We start from the raw sequence: 19,412 nt of genomic DNA on the forward strand, positions 1-19,412 counted from the left end.
CTCTTGTTCTTGGGATACCTTTTTCCCAGCATATTCCAATGGTGTTAAGTAAGGGTGGCACGAGAATAGGAGTGAAAGCCCAAAACAGACTACGACTTGTGTTAGTCAAAGAGTGTCCAAAAAAAGTTCTTTAGCCTGAGTACAATTCAGAAAGAGTTTAATAAACAGCCACTAAACATTGCACCAAAGCATTTGGAAACACAATTTCTACAGAGAGGTAAAGGTCAGGCTTCCATTCTAAATTCCTTAAGACAATCATGAACAAGACAATCATTAACAGCCCCACCCCCCCACCCCCCATCCCCACATAGCCACGACACTACACTCTTATAGTCATGAATTTACCTACAGACACAGTCTTAGGAATAATGGGACTGGCATGCATTATCCCAGCAATGGCAAGGAAGCAGGAGATGGGGGAAGGATGGGTGAAAAGGCAACCAGCAGCTAATGATAGACCCCTTAGGAGCACGGATCAGGGCGTGGGCAGGGAGAATCTCCTTTCGGTGCCCTCTGTGGCATTACTTAGGGGCTCCCAGATACTTTGGACTAGTGGCTGGGGCTGCCATCTTCATCTCATTCTCTTGAACCATGGCGACGAGAAGTGGTCTCCTTGGATAACACAATGTGACTTTCTAAAAATCTTTTTGGTGTCCAACCAAACTGCATTGAGGACCCAGCATGCCTGTTGAGATGGTGCCGATTCTGAGGTCTAGATGGACCTGAATTCTCAGTCCTATCTTCATGTTGGCCTTTGGAAAGGGGTCCATGATAGTTCTCTATTATGGACACTTGTAAGGAGCCTCGGTGAGTCATTCAAACATCTGAAACTGAGTTTGTCTACTTCATACAAAATTTACAATTATAACTGTCCCTTTTATTCATGCTAAGAACAAATGAGATTGAATCCTTTAAATAATATATTATCAAAGTGATAATAAGGTTAATGATTTAATTGACTCAAAAGTAAACTAGACTCCAATTCATCCCTCTTAATATTGGCATCAAGAGAGGACCAGAGGTCCCTGACAAGTAGGAGAAAAGATCTTGGGCTAGGGTCTGGAGTGTGGAGGGTATGGAAAGAAGAACTTGATTTTCACCTGCCAGTAGCCCTCTTTTCCAAGCCAGTCTTCAAGCCTCAACTACCACCAAGCCCAAATTTCTCACTCCATCCAGTATTTGATGAGTTGCCTTGGCTAGGAGATGACTTTCATATCTTTCTAATCTTTAAAAAAAAATAGACATTTGATCTCATTTTGTTGCATATGTCCCTTCTTAGTATAAATTAAAACAAATACTTGATCCTTTTACTAAAGAGTTTGTAAGCAGTAATGAGTCCAAGCTAAGCCATGTCCAACTGGCTACAACAGGTTCAAAGGGCTTAAAAGGGCTTTCTGGAGGAGAGATATACCAAAGACGGTACTATTTTCCTGAGGGTCTAGACCTGGCAGGTATTCGTCATCTTGGTGCCAGGCTGACCTAACTGGTTCCATCTGTTTTGGCAATACATGGTAGACAGCAGTAAGCCTCAATCGTCCACACTAACCTCTAAGCCAATAAAGGGGTTTCAGGCCATCTTCAGAGGTTAGCACTGGCTCCTGCCTTTGTTATCAGTACTTATGCCTAGTGGGCCCTGTTGTGGGCAGGAGAGGTGGCAGGCAGGACCACTGGAGACCCAGGCTAGCTCCCTAGTGAGTCAGAATCATCTGATCTGGACAAGTCAACAATCCACCTTAGTCTGGACCTATCCAATAGCCAAGGCTCTCACTGCAGGCTGTAGAGTGCTGTAGTGGGCAGAGTGCAGTAAATTACATGCCATGCCCTCAGCTGAGGGAGACTGGCAGATTAAGATAAGCAACTGGACAAATGGCAGTGTTTGGCTCCAATTGGGACATACTCAGCAATGTTAGAGGGACAAGTAATTTTTTCTGTTATTGTTTCTTCACTGAGATTACTAAATATTAACTGAGAGTCATGGCGTGGTAAGAGGGTTATAAAAGAAGAATCCTGAAACACATGAAGGGGAGCCCTGGGGTTTGGGTGCCTGGATGCTTCCTAGGGTATATAGTGCTCTGGTTGCAGCGCCACCACTATCTACTGTTTGCGGATCATGCCCTTGATAGCTGACTCCCGGTTGACATATGTAGCCCAATAGACCAGATTGAAAATGGCAAAGAGCACAGGAAAGATGATGCGGGAAATCTTGTCAACCTTGCTGACACTGTTGTAGGTCTTGGTCTCAGTCGGGATATCCTGCACACAGGTGGTCTTGGGTGAAGCAATGATTGTCGGGGTGGAGGAGGTGCTCGGAGCAGCGCCCTTGGAGATGGCAGAGAATTCAGTGTCCTTGGCCAGGTTGATGGGATAGGTGGTTCCCACGATGTTGAAAGTGGTGCTGGTTTTCTTGGTCGGGACTGCTGGTGTTTTCTTCTAAGGGCCAGAAAAAGTAGGGGAGAATGGGGGGACAAAAGGAAAGCTAATTAATTCACTATATAGAACACCTTCAAAGGCTGTGGGGAGGAGGAGACATGAGGGAAGTTAGGAAAGAGGGGCCATGAAGCCAATAGCACTGAGTAGCCAGCTTTGTACAAAGGAATAAATTGAAGATGACTTTGAAAACAAAATCTGCATCATCCTGGTTTACTAGCTATTGTGCCTTTGGCCAAGTGACTTCTCCCCTTAGAGCTTTAGTTTCTTCATCTGTAAAATGAGGATCAAAATATTTGGCAGGGTTGTTGAGAGGATCAGATGAAAGAATGGTGGTAGAAATAACTGGAAAACTGAAATCTTGGTCATGTGTAGGATCCTATGCAATCATGTGACTTGATCCTCACAGTAACCGTACGACCTAAGTGTGTGAAATTACTCCCATTTGACAGATGAGAAAACTTAGCTTCAGACTGAGTGGCAGAGCCCACACTAGCCATCTGGGCTCCCAACTTTTAACCAGGGCTGCACTGTACTGTTCTATAGGTATGAGACACTGTTTGGTTACCCGAGACATAACTCCAAAAGGCTTCAACCATCAAGTGGCACATCTCCTGTGAGGAAGAGAGCTTGGTGAGTCTGAAAGTCATTTTGTCTTAAAGACATACATTCTACAGCATGTTAACATGCATCATTATAACCCTTCATGCAGGCAGGAGCTACAGCCTCTCTAGTTCAGTTCATCTCAGTCACTCAGTTGTGTCTGACTCTGCGACAGCCTCTCTAGGGAACTTCCGTCTGCTTCCCTCTGACAGCACAGGCAGGGATCCTGGGGGCTTGCTATGACTCTGATCTTTGCTTTTCCAGATTATAAAAAAAAAACAAAAAAAAAAAACCTCAATGATAAATAAGCATACACAAATGTGTCCATTTGTTCTCACATATATGACTTGTATATACATGGACCTTCCATGTAGAAAAGAGAAAAGGTGACAAAGTTCAGGCCTGGGTCAGAAGAGAGAGGCTGAGGAACAGGAGAGGCCAAAGGCAGTGGCTGAGGACATAGTCTGAGTGCTGAGCTCACTGCCTCATTTCCCACTCTGGCCTTTTCTTCCTTTTATCCCTCTTTGTTTTAAGGGAAAAGTGGGGACAGATGAGCTTTGAAAATACCCAAGAGTATTTGATGGAAAGTGATGACCAATGTGTTGCCCTGATTTCACATACCTCGAATTTTTCTTTCTCAACGTGACTTTGCTTCCCAGCATCTGTTTTACTTCTTTGCACGTGTTTCCTTCCTGGATTTCTCTACTCCCGCCCTCTCCTACTGACCCCCTTTCTCCTAATCTATTTCCTTTCTTCTTTACTTCTGAGTCCCCCCCATTTTCTGACTTATTTTTCTTTAGACCACACTGCCATTGATCTTCCTGGTCCTAATAATAACTTTTGCCCAACAGCTACTGAGTATCTACTGGGCCAAGAACTACGCTAGATGTTTCAGGATAGGTGGGAAGGTTAAAAGTTGTCCGTTTCACTCCTTGTTTTGTAGGAATTTGCAGTCCAGTGATGGGGGGGGGGTGGTGTAGCGGGAGAGCCCTGTGAACACACCATTGCCATATAATGTGATCAGAATTCTAAGAGATATGAATAAAAGGGTGATGGGAATTCAGTAGAGGGAGGGGCAAAGTACCTTCAGGTGCTGGAAAAGGTGGCTCAGAGAAGGCAATGAGGATGGCGAGCTGGGTCATGAAAGATGAGCAGGAGCTCACCAGATGAAGATGTAGCCAAGGCAATGCACAGGTCAAGGGCACTGCTACTTTGAGGAATGACAAGGAGTCTGCTGTAGGTAGATGAGAGTGTACATAATAAAGGCCTGTCTGTGCTGGCTTCAGGGTTTTCATCAGGGAGGGTAAGAGGGACAAAGAAGTGGGTGCTGGTTTAAGTAAATGAACAGTCTGACTAATAGGACACTTAAAAAGCAAAACCATTCTCTCTTTGAGGATTGTAGTTACATTGCTACAAGTGGAAGGGGGACAGAACTCTAAGGGAGTCTAACAACCTTGTAAATGCTTTAAATACTACATGGGACTCACTTATAATTAGCAAATTCATTGTGTGAATAGAGGCCTGCTGCTAAATGCCTCTGCTATTAAATAAAGGAGCACTTTGCTTGTTTGCCTACTTACTTATTCATTTGCTTACTAATCTCTTTTTTTCTCATGGTTAGACAAAAAATAAAATAAAATAAAAGAAAGAAAAAAACCCACTACCCTGACTTTGCTAGAAGCTTTCACACTCACATATATTATTTCATTTAGTCATCTTATAAGCTGGTTATGACCAAGTCTTTGAAATAATCATTCTGAACAGCAAACACTTTCTTTAGCTCTGTAGGCACTTTGTGTTCTATACGTAGAGAAGCAGCAGTTGATTTAATCACAGATTTTTTAAGTAATAAAAGAAAATTACCTTTTAATTTCCCTCGCCCTTTCCATCATGGAACTTTTTAATCAGCCACTATAATTTTTACCTAAATTGTCAAAGAAGGGAAATCAAAGCAAAAGTTGTAGTGCTGAGAAGACAGAAACAGGAAGCAGAGATTAATGGTTAACAATTCACATTTCTGCATCTAGTTTTCTAATACTTCTCTACACCCTGGAATTTGATAGACACAAACTAGAGTCACTGAACTCTGACCAAGCTATGATTCTGTGCCTACCTCTTGAGCCAATGCTGGGCTCTTAGCTGCATTATAGATGTTTACAGAATGAAACCTGACCCCCCAGCTGAAGATTCTTCATGTGATTTCTAATTTATTCCTGCTGAGTCTTGACCTCTCCTATCAGTTCAGTTCAGTTGCTCAGTTGTGTCTGATTCTCTGCAACCTCATGGACTGCAGCACGTCAGGCTTCCCTGTCCATCACCAAATCCTGGAGCTTGCTGAAACTCATGTCCATCGAGTCGGTGATGCCATCCAACCATCTATTCCTATATCATCCCCTCTCCTCCTGCCTTCAATCTTTCCCAGCACCAGGGTCTTTTCCAACAAGTCAGTTCTTCGAATCAGGTGACCAAAGTATTGGAGCTTCAGCTTCAGCTTCAGCATCAGTCCTCCCCATGAATATTCAGGACTGATATCCTTTAGGATTGACTGGTTGGATCTCCTCGCAGTCCAAGGGACTTTCAAGAGTCTTCTCCAACTTTTGAGAAGTATGACCTCTCCTATCTAGTATGACTTCTCCTATACAGACAAAGATATATAGAATATCTCTATAGTTCATCCTGGAGTAATTCCCATACCACCAAACTGAAACTCACTCTTCCAAATTCCTCCAAGCATTTTGACCTCAGGGCAGGACATTTTTCCTTCTAGAAAGCTACCTCATGTGGACTGGGGATGAGGTAGTGAAAACTTTTATGGACTAATGCATGTCCAACAACTTTAGAGTTTTTCTCAGATGACGTTCATGTTAATTGTTTTCAGAAGTGCTAATTAGAGGGTTAGCTGAAGCCGTGAATGTACTTGAGACCTCCAGGACCTCAAAGTATATGCAGATAAAGTCCTATGACTGTGTTAACCTAACATCCATCCAACTTTCCTGAACCCCAGTTTTCAGAAGTGGGTAAAGTAATGGAGTGTATGCTATGTTAGATTCAAAGACAAATCAGACAAAGACCCAATTTTTACACCCAAACAACCCAATTTTTAAAATGGGTTTTAAAACAGACATTTTTCAAAAGAAGATATAGAAATGGCCAATAAAGATGTGAAAAGATGCTTAATATTATGCTTAATATCATAATAGAAATGAAAGTCAAAATGAGATACCACCTCATACCCATTAGGGTGCCTACTATTAAAAATAAGAACAATAACAGTAACAATAAAAAAAGGAAATAACAAGTGTAGACAAGGATATGGAGAAATTTGACCCCTTATGTGCTGTCGGGAATGTAAAATGGTGCAGCTGCTATGAAAAATGGTACATCAGATCCTCAGAAAATTAAAATATGACCCAGCAATTCTACTTTGGAGTATATTGCCCACCTCAAATGAAAGCAAGGTCTTAAAGAGATATGAGTACACCCATGTTCATAGCAGCATAATTCTCACTAGCCAAAAGATGACAGCAACCCAAGTATGCATAGAGAGAAGAATGGATGAAGAAAATGTGGTCTATCCATATAATGGGATATTATTCAGCCTTAAAGGAAATTCTGATGCATGCTATAGCATGAATGAACCTTGAGGATGTTATGCTAAATAAAATAAGCCAGTCACAAAGACAAATATGATTCCAGTTGTATTCAGTACTTAGAGAAGTCAGATTGCTAGAGACAGAAAGTAGAAGGGAGGTTGCCAGGGGGAGAGTGGAGAGGAGGATTGGAATTTCTGGTGTCATGGGGATAGAGTTTCAGTTTTGCAGGATGAAAAAGTTCTGAAAGTTGCTTGTACAATACTGTGAACATACTTATTAAAAACAGTTAAGATGATAAATTTTAGGCTGTCTAATGAAGATTAATTAAAATAAGAGAGAACTAAAATATAAGGGAGAACACGAAAAAAAAACACAGAAAGGCACAAATGCTGAGTCAAGTGAATTCAAAAGAGGAAGGGAACATGCTGGATTAGGAAGAGGTCAGTAAGCCAATAGAATGGGGAGAAAATGCAGGTGCGAGAGAGGGTAGGGGATATCCAGACCATATGTGGGGATGGACCTGGGGCTAGTGGATGAGAAAGGAAAGAGCGGATGAGACTCAAATATTATCTGCTGCTGCTGCTGCTAAGTCGCTTCAGTTGTGTTCAACTCTGTGCGACCCCTGAGACGGCAGCCCACCAGGCTCCCCCGTCCCTGGGATTCTCCAGGCAAGAACACTGGAGTGGGTTGCCATTGCCTTCTCCAATGCATGAAAGTGAAAAGTGGAAGTAAAGTCGCTCAGTCATGTCCGACTCTGTGTTTATCTGTTGGTGGGTAGACCTGTGTCCATGCCCAGTTATTTGCTTGGTATGAGGTGTCCTAGAACTGGCACCTATAGACTGTTGGGCCAGGGCGGGGCTGGGTCCTGAGGTTAATAAGTTAGAGGGAGGATTCCAAAATGGAGTTTGCCAGCACCAGTGTCTACATGGTAGAATGAATTCTCCAGAATGGCTGCCACCAGTGTCTATGTCCCCAGGGGGAGCTGCAGTTGCCCCTGGTTTCTCCAGGAGACTCTCCAAGATCAGCAGGTGGGTCTGACCCAGCCTCCTATTACTGCTTTTGCCCTGAATCCCAGAGCATGTGAGTGAAGTCTCTATTTTCCCCCAGCTCTCTGGGACTCTCAATTGTATGCATTACTGGTCTTCAAAGCCAAATGCTCTGGGGGTTCATTTTCCTGGCATATGACCCACAGGTTATGGAGCCCACCTTGGGGCTCAGACCCCTCACTCCTAGGAGAGAACCTCTGTAATGGTAATATTCCTCTCGTTTGTGGATTGCCCACCCAAGGTATAAGACTTGCCTATATCACAACTCCACCTGTCTTGTTTGGTTCCTTCTTCATATCTTTAGTTGTAGAAGGTCTTTTCTGGTAAATTTTGATCTTTTCCATGGATGGTTGTTCTGCAAATAGTTGTGATTTTGGTGTGCTTTTGAGAGGAGGTGAGCGCTGGGTCTTTCTTCTCTGCCATCTTGACTGATCCCCGTTTGTTTCTGTTTCAATCAACTCACCACTGATAGAGTATGTGTGTTGTCAGGGCATTTATATCTACTGTAGAAAAGGGTGAGAAGGCTACCACTTTATGAATACAAATTAACCCAGAGTGAATATCATTCACCCCAGAGAGAACATACCAAGTGGTGACTTGATTTATGGCTGTTTTTACAGGAATGCTAGAAATTTTAAAAAGCCATTAATGATAAACAACTAAACTTTTCTAAATTATGGGTGGAAGTTGAGTATTTTCTAATGTAAAATAAAATGTTATTCTAGAGCATTCAAATTTCTTATTTGAAAATAAGAAAAAAGCATAAGAATTACTGTGTTTCCAAAATTTAGGTAAGAATTTATATTTTAAAAGAACTTCTAAGAATAATAATTGTCTTTTTTTAAAATATAGTTTTATTTCTTCATTTTAATTTGCTCTTTTAATTTTCAAAAAATATAATCTAGGTAATAATGCACATAGTTAAAAAGAAATAAATGTAAAAACTTATAATGCCTGTAACCCAACCTTGTCCTACAACATAATTATTTTTAACTTTCTATCTTTATTTTAATTTTCTAAACTTTCTAATATTTATATATTTCTAAGTAATATGCTTATACTGCTATCAGTTTTATACATAACCATTCATATTTTCATGCTGATTTATCTCACTTATGCAACCCTTCCTCCATCTTCCATACAATTATAGCAATCTTTCTAGTGCAATCAATAATCAATGGTAACATCATTATAAACGACTGGATAAATACCTCTAGCCTCTTGCTACAAATTGCACTGGGTTCTTCTCCAGGTTTGCTTGCTACATAGCTTTCATCTTAGGAATTCCCTTCATCTATCTCTTCTGTAGGATACCCTCTTCTCTGGTCCAGTGTCTTTATCTTTTTCGTTCTACTTTCGTTTTAATAGAACATATTCTCCTGTATTCTCCTAAGGTGGAATCCATGAGAAGTGACATTTCTGAGTTCTAGCAGGTCTGAAAATAACTACCTTTCCATGTAAGTGATACTTTGGCTAGGCATAGGATTCAAGGTTGAAAATCATTTGTCCTTCAGATCTAGATTTACAGCTCCACTGTCTTCCAGCATCCAATGGAAGTCTGATGCCATTCTGCTAATCATTTCTTTGTAAATAACACTTATTGCCTTTCTAGAATCTCTTTAGTCTACCATTTATCCCTGGTTTTCTAAAATCTCAAGATGACGTGACTTTATGTGGGCCTATGAGAACACTTTCAATCTGGAGGCTTATATCTTTCCTTTTGTAAACATGTCTTATATTAGTTCTTTGCTAATTTCCTTTGTTCCCATTTCTCTGTTCACTCATTCTGCAGGTTCTGAGTTGGATGAATTTCCTGGATTCATCCCTAAGTCCCTTAACCTCTTCTTTTCATTTGTCAATTATTTCCTTTTTACCTTACTTGTAGAAAGATTTTTTTTTTTTCAGTTTATTTTCCCATGTCTATTGAAACTTTCATTTTGGCAGTTATTTTTTCAAATGCATCATATTTTGTTTCAAATAAAGCAACATATGTATATATGTATATTTTCTTCAGAAAAACACAAAATGTTAAACTCTACAAAAGTGCATGTGTCTTCAGCAGACCATGTTTGTCTGATCAATAAGAATTTTGTTTTCAACATTAACTCTCTGAAGACAATGGACTGACATCACTGCTACAACATAGGTTGCTACTGAGCTTCTGATCTTTAGTCACATCTTGATTTTCGTTAACAAATGCATAAATACTGCCTGGCAGAAATGCTGCAATGTCTTGAGAAAAAGTGCTAACAGATCAAGCAAAGCCAGGAAAGTTATGAAACAAGCTAGAGCTGATTATTGGGGTTTCCCTGGTGTTTCAGATGGTAAAGAATCTGCCTGCAATGCAGGAGACCCAGGCTTGATCCCTGGGTTGGGAAGATCCCCTGGAGAAGGAAATGGTAATCCACTCCAGCATCCTTGCCTGGGAAATCCCATGGACAGAGGAGCCTGATGGGCTACAGTCCATGGGTTGCAAAGAGTCAGACACGACTGAGTGACTAACAATTTCACTTTTTTTCACAAATTATTGAGAGGATCACACAACCAAATAGGGTTTGTATATTCAGACTGACCCTCTTGTGGCAGGGATTTGGGTCAGCACCTCGAGCAGGGAACTGAAACTGAGTGAAAACTGCTTTTTTTCCTCTCCTAGCTCAGGCCACCAACCCCACAGCTGGGACAGAGAGAACCGCAGCATCTATGGAAACCTCTATTTCTTGTTACACTGTGAAACCCTGGAGACATTTCCCCAGAAAGGCTTGGCCTCTGAGTTGTTTGCAGAGTACTGCCTTCACTGGGGTCTTTGTCCCCAAAGCAGCCTCTTGGTTTTTGGCACAGCCTTTGTTTTGGGGTTGGAACCCCTTGTGTGGCTTGTCTTCTGTGTTCATGGAGGTTGTTGCCCTTCCTTATTGGATCGGCTTCATTACCACTTGGTGGTTATTTTTCATTTCAGAAGCTCTTCCTTATTCTCTGATTTCCTTTTATATTAGCATCCTCCTTATTTTATGTATATGCTATATTTATAAATATAAGATAAGATTTACTTTTGTTTTTCTTAGGTTCTCTTTAATTCCCTAAATTATTTCTGTTCCTGCCAAGATGAGTTTTTTTTGAATCTTTACTTTTCTCTATTACAAATTTCACTTTGATAATGCTTCATATCATAGTATTATTTGGCAACATAAAAGATGTCTGTATGTTTAGTGTGCCTGAGCTGGGCTTGTTGACTGGTAAACTATGCTATCTGGAGGGAGGTCATTTTATGGGATACCCCAGAATGTCACTGTATTAAGGTCTTTTCTATGGAGACATTCAGCTTCTTTAGAAAAGAAACGTCTGCTGGTCTTTAGGAAACTATACATCTGGCTGTTGACATATTAAATGCTGGCAGGCTCTGGGGTCTTGACTACTCTGTACACAGGCCTTTATTCAGTCCCCTTAATTGCACCCCCATGGTTTATTGTCTGTTGTATGAAGCACCTTGAATGCTGAGTTTCTCCAGGGTTATATCTCTCTCCAACTTGATAAATCAGTTCTTATTCGTCTTTCCACATTCATTTTTCTTAAAAAAATGCATTACAATCTCTTGTCTGACTGAAAGTCCTCTTCAGTGCTCCTGGTACTTGTGGGTTTATACCTGTTTTATTTCTTTACCCTCATTTTAGTGGGATTTTTAAAGGAAGTGGTGATAAAATGTGTAGCTGTTCCTCAGAAGCCCACAGTTCATTGAGTGCTATTATAAGGTAGTCATTTGTCTTCATTTGAAAATGAGGTATTTGTTCCTACCTATCCCTTCTTTTCCTATCCTTTATCTTTCCCCTCACATTCTGTCTAATCCTTGACCATAGTACAGATCAGAAATAGACTTTTGGATAATTTATATTAGTTTTAAACAGTTTTATGCTCCCCTATTCTAGTTTTATGAGGCAAATAAGGCTTAATATGTCTCTCTAAAGGAAGCAAATAAGTTATAGTTAAATTGCACTGTTTTTTACTTTTAATGCACTTCGTTTTTTTCTGTGGGTCAGTGGTTCTGTTAGTTCCTTCATATTGTAGCAGCGTGCACAAAACATAGTACCCGCATATTAGAAATCCATTTTTATACATTTCATAGTTTTTTTCAACTCTCATCAACATCCTTTCAATAACTTAAATTGATTGACAGAACTAAGGAGGAATACTAAGATCACCATCTCTGCAGAAGACTTTTAGATGATTCTTTTTGTTCTTTTTTTTTTTTTTCATTTTCAGCACTCCTTGGAATTGGAGAAACGGTTATCATTTTTGACAGCTACACTGTTCAAGTGCTCTTTCTACCCTCAAGCCACCACTGCATCTCTTTCCAATCACAAAAAACAAGTCTACCACATATTTCATAAGGTATTTATGACTGCCTTTTAGATATCTGAAATTAGCAATCATCATTGCCTTAATGCATCTGTCCTTTCTCCATTGTAGTAGCCAAACTGGAACAGCATATTTTAAACATGGTACAACCTGTACAGAATAAAAGGGGTTTATCATCTCATTTGTTCTAGGTAACTCCTAACTCAGACTCAAATCAAATTTGGCTTTTCAAGAGTTACACCACATGGATGGCCTACATTAAATGTGTTCTTTCCCTATATCATAGCATCTTATTTATAACATGCAAATCTTTGTTAACCTTTTTTATCTGTGAACTTTTTTGGAATATATGTGTAAAAATCTGTTGTATTTAGAAATGTTAACCTTTTGGTTTCAGTCTATTCTTTCAAACTTCAGAAATTCTCTTGGACTCTACTTCAAAAGATACTCTTTTTTATTAATGCCAGCTTACAAATTTGAATCTCCTATATTATGTATCTTTATTTAAGTCACAGATGACAGAATTTAAGAGGGCTTCCCTGGTAGCTCAGATGGTAAAGAATCTGTGGAGGGTCAAAGATAAAGCCTTGTGGCTTATTAAAGCAATATCCATTCAGGTTGATGTCCATCCATCAATCAGATTATATTTGACTTCAATTGGTCAACCAATTACATCAGCATAATTGTAATATTTTTTCAACTGCTATTTCTTCTTCATGAAGACATAATTTTAAAAAGTTAGATGTCTTGATAAAGTCTGTATATTTCCTGTTTTACCAGTCTAGTAAACTTTCCATGAATTTTCTTAAGGTTAGTTTGGCACTATTTCTTCTTAGTTAAATCAGGCTATATGTCAGTAGTTAGTGCAAACTGCTCTTAAAACATTTGTTTAATAAGGGTCTTTCAGTTTAATATGTCAGAATAAGGACATCTTTGCTTCCTTTTCTTCTCTGGAACCAACCAAAATAAGGAAAATGATATATGAAACCAAAACTCCATCTTTGATGAAAATTGGAAGTATTTTTAACCCTCACCCCAAAACGTAAGGGCTCCCAAATGCAGTAAAAATTGGATCAGGGTGAAGAAGACATTGAGGATGCCTAATATTCTAGATTTCAGGCCAAGAACAGAGTCCTAAAATGTGGATGGCAGGACCTGAGTGAAAAACAAATGACCTCTGTTTTGAAACAAATGGTTTTCAGGCTGGTAGTGAGAACATCCTGGAATACTGTTTGATTACCACATAGTAGTGAGGAGGTAGAGACTGGAAACATTAAAGGGTACAATATTACACATATGCACACAAGCACGCACACACCACACCATACATAGAGGCCTTTCTTGTGGGTTATTTATAAGAATTTATATAGATAACGGATGATGGTCAAACTATTAAGTTTAAACTACTTATTCTCAACCACTCACAACTATCCTATTCATTGTCTCAGTCCCTCCCCAAAATGATACTTTCACACATAGCAGTGTTAGTAAAGAAGTCCTCTAATACAACTTCAAGTAACAGTTGAAAAAGAATATGTTACTGATGCAAAACATGTTACAATGAGGGGAAAGAACCAATAAAGAACTGCATAACAACACACAAAACAAACAGAATACATTAAAAGCTAAGTCAGCAGAAATCGTAAAATTAATATAAGGAAAAATACTACTACTATAGAAATGAAGGAGGACACGGTGAAAATGTTCAGAGACACAGAAGACAGGCTTGAGAAAAATAAAATGGATAAGAACAGTTGGAAATTACCAGAGAATAATGGTAAATAAGGATTATAAAGTTATATTATATGTATAATCTGTGCTTTTAGGAAGGTAACAGAGCAAAGATGTGTTTCAGGAAAGCTTTCCTGAAACAAGGACAGTTGTGAATCTATAGAGTTAAGGGCAACATGCTGTCCTAGGAAAAATTCATACAGATAGATCAAGATCTATCCTTGTAAATAAAAGACACATGCATATGGGTTTCTAAGCCATAAAATCATCTCCTCATTATGTGAAAGCTTCTCAGGGTGGTTTTAAATTTCCTCATAACAATATTCAGTTCTAGAACCGAAAATAGCAACCAATGTCTATGTGGATGTTAGAGAAAGAGAATGCAACCCACAAATTGTACAACAGCCCAAATATAATTCAAGTATAAACACAACTGACAGATAATTTTATACATGTAAGATTGTCAGTAATGTTAGGCATTACTGACATAAGATAGTAGGAAATATGGTTCCCACGAACACTTCCTAAAGAAACTTCCAGAGGATAGCCTTGAGGTAACTAAGCGATGAACATAAAAATGGATAAGAGGACTATTTTGAGAAGAGAATCTTTTTAAATATAGAACTGTGAGTAGTAAAATACAGAAATTATGACTGCATAAAAGCATGTAAATACTATAAAACTTGACAATGTGGAAACAGTTGTATAACAAAAGTTGAGCAATGACAGGAACTGGTAGAAAGCAAAGGTGAGAAGCAGGATAAGTATAATAATTTCCTTATATCTTGCAGTGGGTGAGGGATCAACAGACCTGGTTTATAAATGATGAATCAAGCATTAGATGGGTAAATATATTTTAAGGATACAAATGTTAACAACTAGACTAAGAATAATAATAAAACCAACCAAGAAATCCCTATGGTAGAGTAGATGGAGGAAGAAGAAATATACTTATTTCTCCATGATTTATAGCAAAGAGTTAATACATTTTATCTAAATAAATAGTTAAGATCTATTCTAAAAATTTTCCAACTCACCAGTCTATATTCTATGGATTCTATTCCTCCAGTTTGAAAAATCTTCATTATGTTTTCTCTTCTCCATGATTCTGGGGCCACATCTGCCCATTCTTTTTAGCATCGTGGGTTAGTCTTCATCTACAGCTAGAGATCTCAACTCTTTTAAAGCAGTCAAGGATACCAAACCTGATTTTACTGTATTTATGTTTTTCTATTCCTACCAACTCCAGTGGTTTACTGGGATTTTTTTCTTTCTTCTCATCCATTAATCCAATTAACATTTATTCAGCTTTTACTATGAGTCAGATGCTGTACACAGATGCTAGCTAGTTAGACAAATGCAGGCAAGTCCCTGCCCTCAAGAAGTTCAGTCTAGTGAGGAAGCAGACAAATAGCTCTAATGCAAATAAATGCTTTTCATATCATGAGCAACCTTACCCACCCCCAGAAAAGCTGAAGCTATCTCATGATTCTGGAAAGCTTCTATGGAGAAAAATAGCATTTCATCTGGTTCTTAAAGACTGAGCAGGTCTTTATCAGGCAGGAAAATAAGAAAAGAACATTCCAGGTAGAGAGTAAAAATTAGCAAAGACACAGAAGGAATGATGATCATTTTTGTTTGATGGTAATGGGAACATATTGCCAAAATGAGGGGCAAAAGTGGCCCTAGAGACTGTTCTCTGGGTGGAAGATAAAGACCACTCTTCTGGGTGACTTTGTAAGTACAACATATTCCCCTTGGGTTCAGCAGTATCACACTTAGGTTTGATCCCTCACCACAAGGCATCAGCCCTCCATGATACCAACCCTCTTTTCTTTGCCCCCAGCAAACACTCCACACTGCCAAGAAGCACTCCAGTTGAGAATTGGATTGATGACCCCAGTGAATAGCACACAGCCCTGGCCAGTTCCCACAGGCTGCAGGCTGCCCACTCCTGGTTCCAATACAGTTCTCTCAGGGAATGCTTCCCAGCCCCCACCTTTCCTGTATCTTACCTTCATCTCCAGGGCCTCTGGCACCTTCTTGCCTTCCCAAGCCCAACTCCGCTTTGTGAAGTAGTTCACGGTCGCAAACTCAATCAGCGCAGAAAATACAAAGGCATAACACACGGCTATGAACCAATCCATGGCCGTCGCATATGCCACTTTAGGTAAGGAGTTTCTGGCACTGATACTCAAGGTGGTCATGGTGAGAACAGTGGTGACACCTAGGGAGAGAGAAAATAAGAACTAGTTGCCACTAAAAGACATTGAGTGTACCTGATGATATCACCATCTTCCTCCTTGAAAGGAGGAGCTAAACCCACCCAAAATGCCCTCTTTTAAAGTAAAAAAAAAAAAAAAAAAAAAATCAGATAATGTCAAAATGGAATGGTTCTACGTAGTAACCACCCCATCCCAATTATCACAGGAATAGGAATCTCCAGTATAGCATTTAAGAGTTGCCCTTTAACCTCAGCTTAAACATTTCCATTGAAGACTAGGTTGAAGGTAACCTATTTCAGTGTAATAGAGCTTTCTAATTAGAAAAGTCTACCTTATGCTGAAACCTGCCTTCCTCTAACTCCTAATCCACTGATTGATCTCAGAGGTTCTGTCTGGAGACGTAAGAAAAGAAACCCTGATTTTTTCTTTCTGGGACAGGACTTCAGAAAGTTGGAGAGAGTGGCCGTGGTTCCTTGTGAGTCTGTTCATCTCTAGAACATGACAAGCTCCTTCTTTTGTTTCTCCTCCTTCTCCATTCTGGTAAGATGCCTTCTCAACAGACCAGAACTTAGGCTAAGACTCAGGACATGGTCTGATATTAGCTGGAGATTCATTTAATTTATTGTGGACACTATTCCCCTAATAACACAACAAACTATTGTAGAAAAACTGTCCTTTAGCTACATCACAGTCTAGGTCCTATTGAATTCATGAGCAACCAAAACTATTCTCACATCTATTTCTTATGAGTTTTTGCCAAACCAGAGCTTGGTTTTAAATCAGTTGATTCTTTTTCTTGGTGGTATTTATTAACCTAAATTTAAGACTTTCTTTTACTCATTTTTAAATTATATTAAAAAAATTTTTGTAATCTGTTCATAGTTTAGATATGCACATGAACTATATAGTGTTGTGGTTAACATATTAACATATTGTTAACCACTTCATGGCAAATAGATGGGGAAACAGTGGAAACAGTGGCTGACTATTTTTGGGGATCTCCAAAATCAGTGCAGATGGTGACTGCAGCCATGAAATTAAAAGACGCTTACTCCTTGGAAGGAAAGTTATGACCAACCTAGACAGCATATTTAAAAGCAGAGACATTACTTTGCCAACAAAGGTCCATCTAGTCAAGGCTATGGTTTTTCCAGTAGTCATGTGTGAATGTGAGAGTTGGACTATAAGGAAAGCTGAGTGCCAAAGAATTGATGCTTTTGAACTGTGGTGTTGCAGAAGATTCTTGAGAGTCCCTTGGACTGCAAGAAGATCCAACAAGTCCATCCTAAAGATCAGTCCTGGGTGTTCATTGGAAGGACTAATACTGAAGCTGAAACTCCAATACTTTGGCCACCTGATGTGAAGAACTGACTCATTTGAAAAAACCCTGATGCTGGGAAAGATTGAGGGCAGGAGAAGGGGACGACAGAGGGTGAGATGGTTGGATGGCATTACCAACTCAATGGACATGAGTGTGGGTAGGCTCCAGGAGTTGGTGATGGATAGGGAAGCCTGGTGTGCTTCAGTTCATGGGATCACAAAAAGTCAGACACGATTGAGTGACTGAACTGAACTGAATTATTGTCACATTTTAACAATAATATTATAACACTAATTTTGTCATTGTTAGTAAGAGTTCCAGTCTTAAATGTTATTGTTTTTTAGTTGTGAAGTTGTGTCTGACTCTTTTGCAAGCCCATGGACTGCAACCCACCAGGGTCCTCTGTCCATGGGATTTCCCAGGCAATACTGGAGTGGGTAGCCATTCCCTTCTACTGGGGATCTTCCTGACCAGGGATCAAACCCATGTCTCCTGCAGTGGCAGGCGGATTCTTCACTGCTGAGCCACCTGGGATGCCCCAGTCTTGAATACCTACACTAGAAGTAGGAAGTCCTGAGTTCTACTACTTACTGGTTTTGTATCTTGGGAAATTTCCTTAATATCTCCTTGCCTTCGTTCTTCCCATCTATATAAATATTCCCTACAGTCTCCTCCAGAATTTTGATGATGCAGTTGTGTACCCAAATCCATCCAGAATTTAGTAAGAAGGAATAGTCAGAACCTCTTTCTAAGTGTTGGATTCCTCAAGAAGATGGAGAGTGTGACCCTTATGAGCCTGGGTCAAGTAGGGTATGGAACGTAGTCCTAATGGGGTGAGATATGTTATATCAAAAAGCAAGCAGATGAGGCCTATTAACTATTAACTCTACCCAGAGAGTCAGCCATGTGTGCTGCAGTCTCTGGAGCCTCCTTTCATATCTTGATTCTTTGAATACCTTACTTACACATTTACTATATAAGTCAAAATCCAGACTGGCAAAAACTTAATACAGTTTCAACAAAGAGACCCTAAAGGAGCACCTTTACACAAACTGAGCAGAGAATTGTCAAGGCTGATTAGTGACAAGACAATTTAAGCTCTGTCAGGAACAAGCCATACAGCTAGGACCTCATAACAAAATCTGAATTTGTAGCCTGGTAAGCTCTGAGAATGGATCTAAAGCTCAGTAATCCTCTGATCACACCCAGCAAGTGATTCATGGAACAAACAAGTTATCTAATTTATGGTTATCAGCAAATGCAATTGTCCACACTGGTACATTGTTAACAGTGCCAAAGCACGGATCAAGAGAACCATACTGCAACACAAGTGTTTAGGTACCATATCTCAGTGGAGATGTTTAGAACTCTAGCCTCCAAGGCTTAATTAAAACTGTCATCTTGTGAAGAGTTCTTAGCTAGTCAGAGCTGGTAGGGCCCTCAATCAAGCATCTGGTGTACTTCATGGATGGAAAAAGAGGTTTGGCATTTTAAAAGATCCAGGCCTGCCACCCAGGGCTTCTCTTTTAAGACTCTTCTACAAAGCTGTTCTGTGCCTGCCCTCTTCCTTCCTCTGAGTACTTCTAAAAGTCTAATATGCTTCTTTGATAATGTATGTCTGTCCCACCCAACTAAAGTTGCTAGAGATAATGCAAGATAATCTCCCCATCTCAAAATTCTTAACTTAGAACAAATCTGTAAAGTCCTTTTGTCATATAATGTAACATTCACAAATTCCAGAGATTAGAATATAGGTATCACTAGGGACCATTATTAAGCCTACCACAATCCTAGTTCTAACCCTTAATTTCACTCAAGCTAAAAGCCTTTCTTGTGTAACCTTAAAACTCAAACTCTTATCTACCAAGATAAGTAGTCCATCCATCGATCCATTTTCCTGCTACAACAGTACCAGCTCATGTTATTAACATTCCAGTTTTCAGTTCCTTCTTCCATTTGGGCCACTGAGTGTTTGATTTATGAGCTCAGATATTAAAAAAGAATGTTTTCTATGTTCTGTTTTTTTTTTTTAAGGATTTTGTACAGGAAGATTTTTTTCAAGGTATCTAGTTTGCAACATTTCCAAAAATTGGGCAAATATAATCTACTCCTATATAGA

General features: G+C 39.5%; 1 protein-coding gene across 1 annotated transcript in view; it reads right to left on the bottom strand.

The window, feature by feature from the left end:
• Positions 1-300: 300 nt before the first annotated feature.
• The window catches only part of GABRA3 (gamma-aminobutyric acid type A receptor subunit alpha3), a 240,934-nt gene continuing 221,822 nt past the window's right edge, over positions 301-19,412 (bottom strand). The window contains exons 9-10 of the mRNA XM_019956417.2: positions 15,763-15,974; positions 301-2,430 (exon numbers count right to left, since the gene is read on the bottom strand). Coding sequence (XP_019811976.1) covers positions 2,095-2,430; positions 15,763-15,974 — 548 coding nt within the window. The 3' untranslated portion in view covers positions 301-2,094. The remainder of the gene's footprint in view (positions 2,431-15,762; positions 15,975-19,412) is intronic.

This window comes from Bos indicus, chromosome X (genome assembly GCF_029378745.1).
Source record: "Bos indicus isolate NIAB-ARS_2022 breed Sahiwal x Tharparkar chromosome X, NIAB-ARS_B.indTharparkar_mat_pri_1.0, whole genome shotgun sequence".
In the NCBI taxonomy this organism is placed as follows: domain Eukaryota; kingdom Metazoa; phylum Chordata; class Mammalia; order Artiodactyla; family Bovidae; genus Bos; species Bos indicus.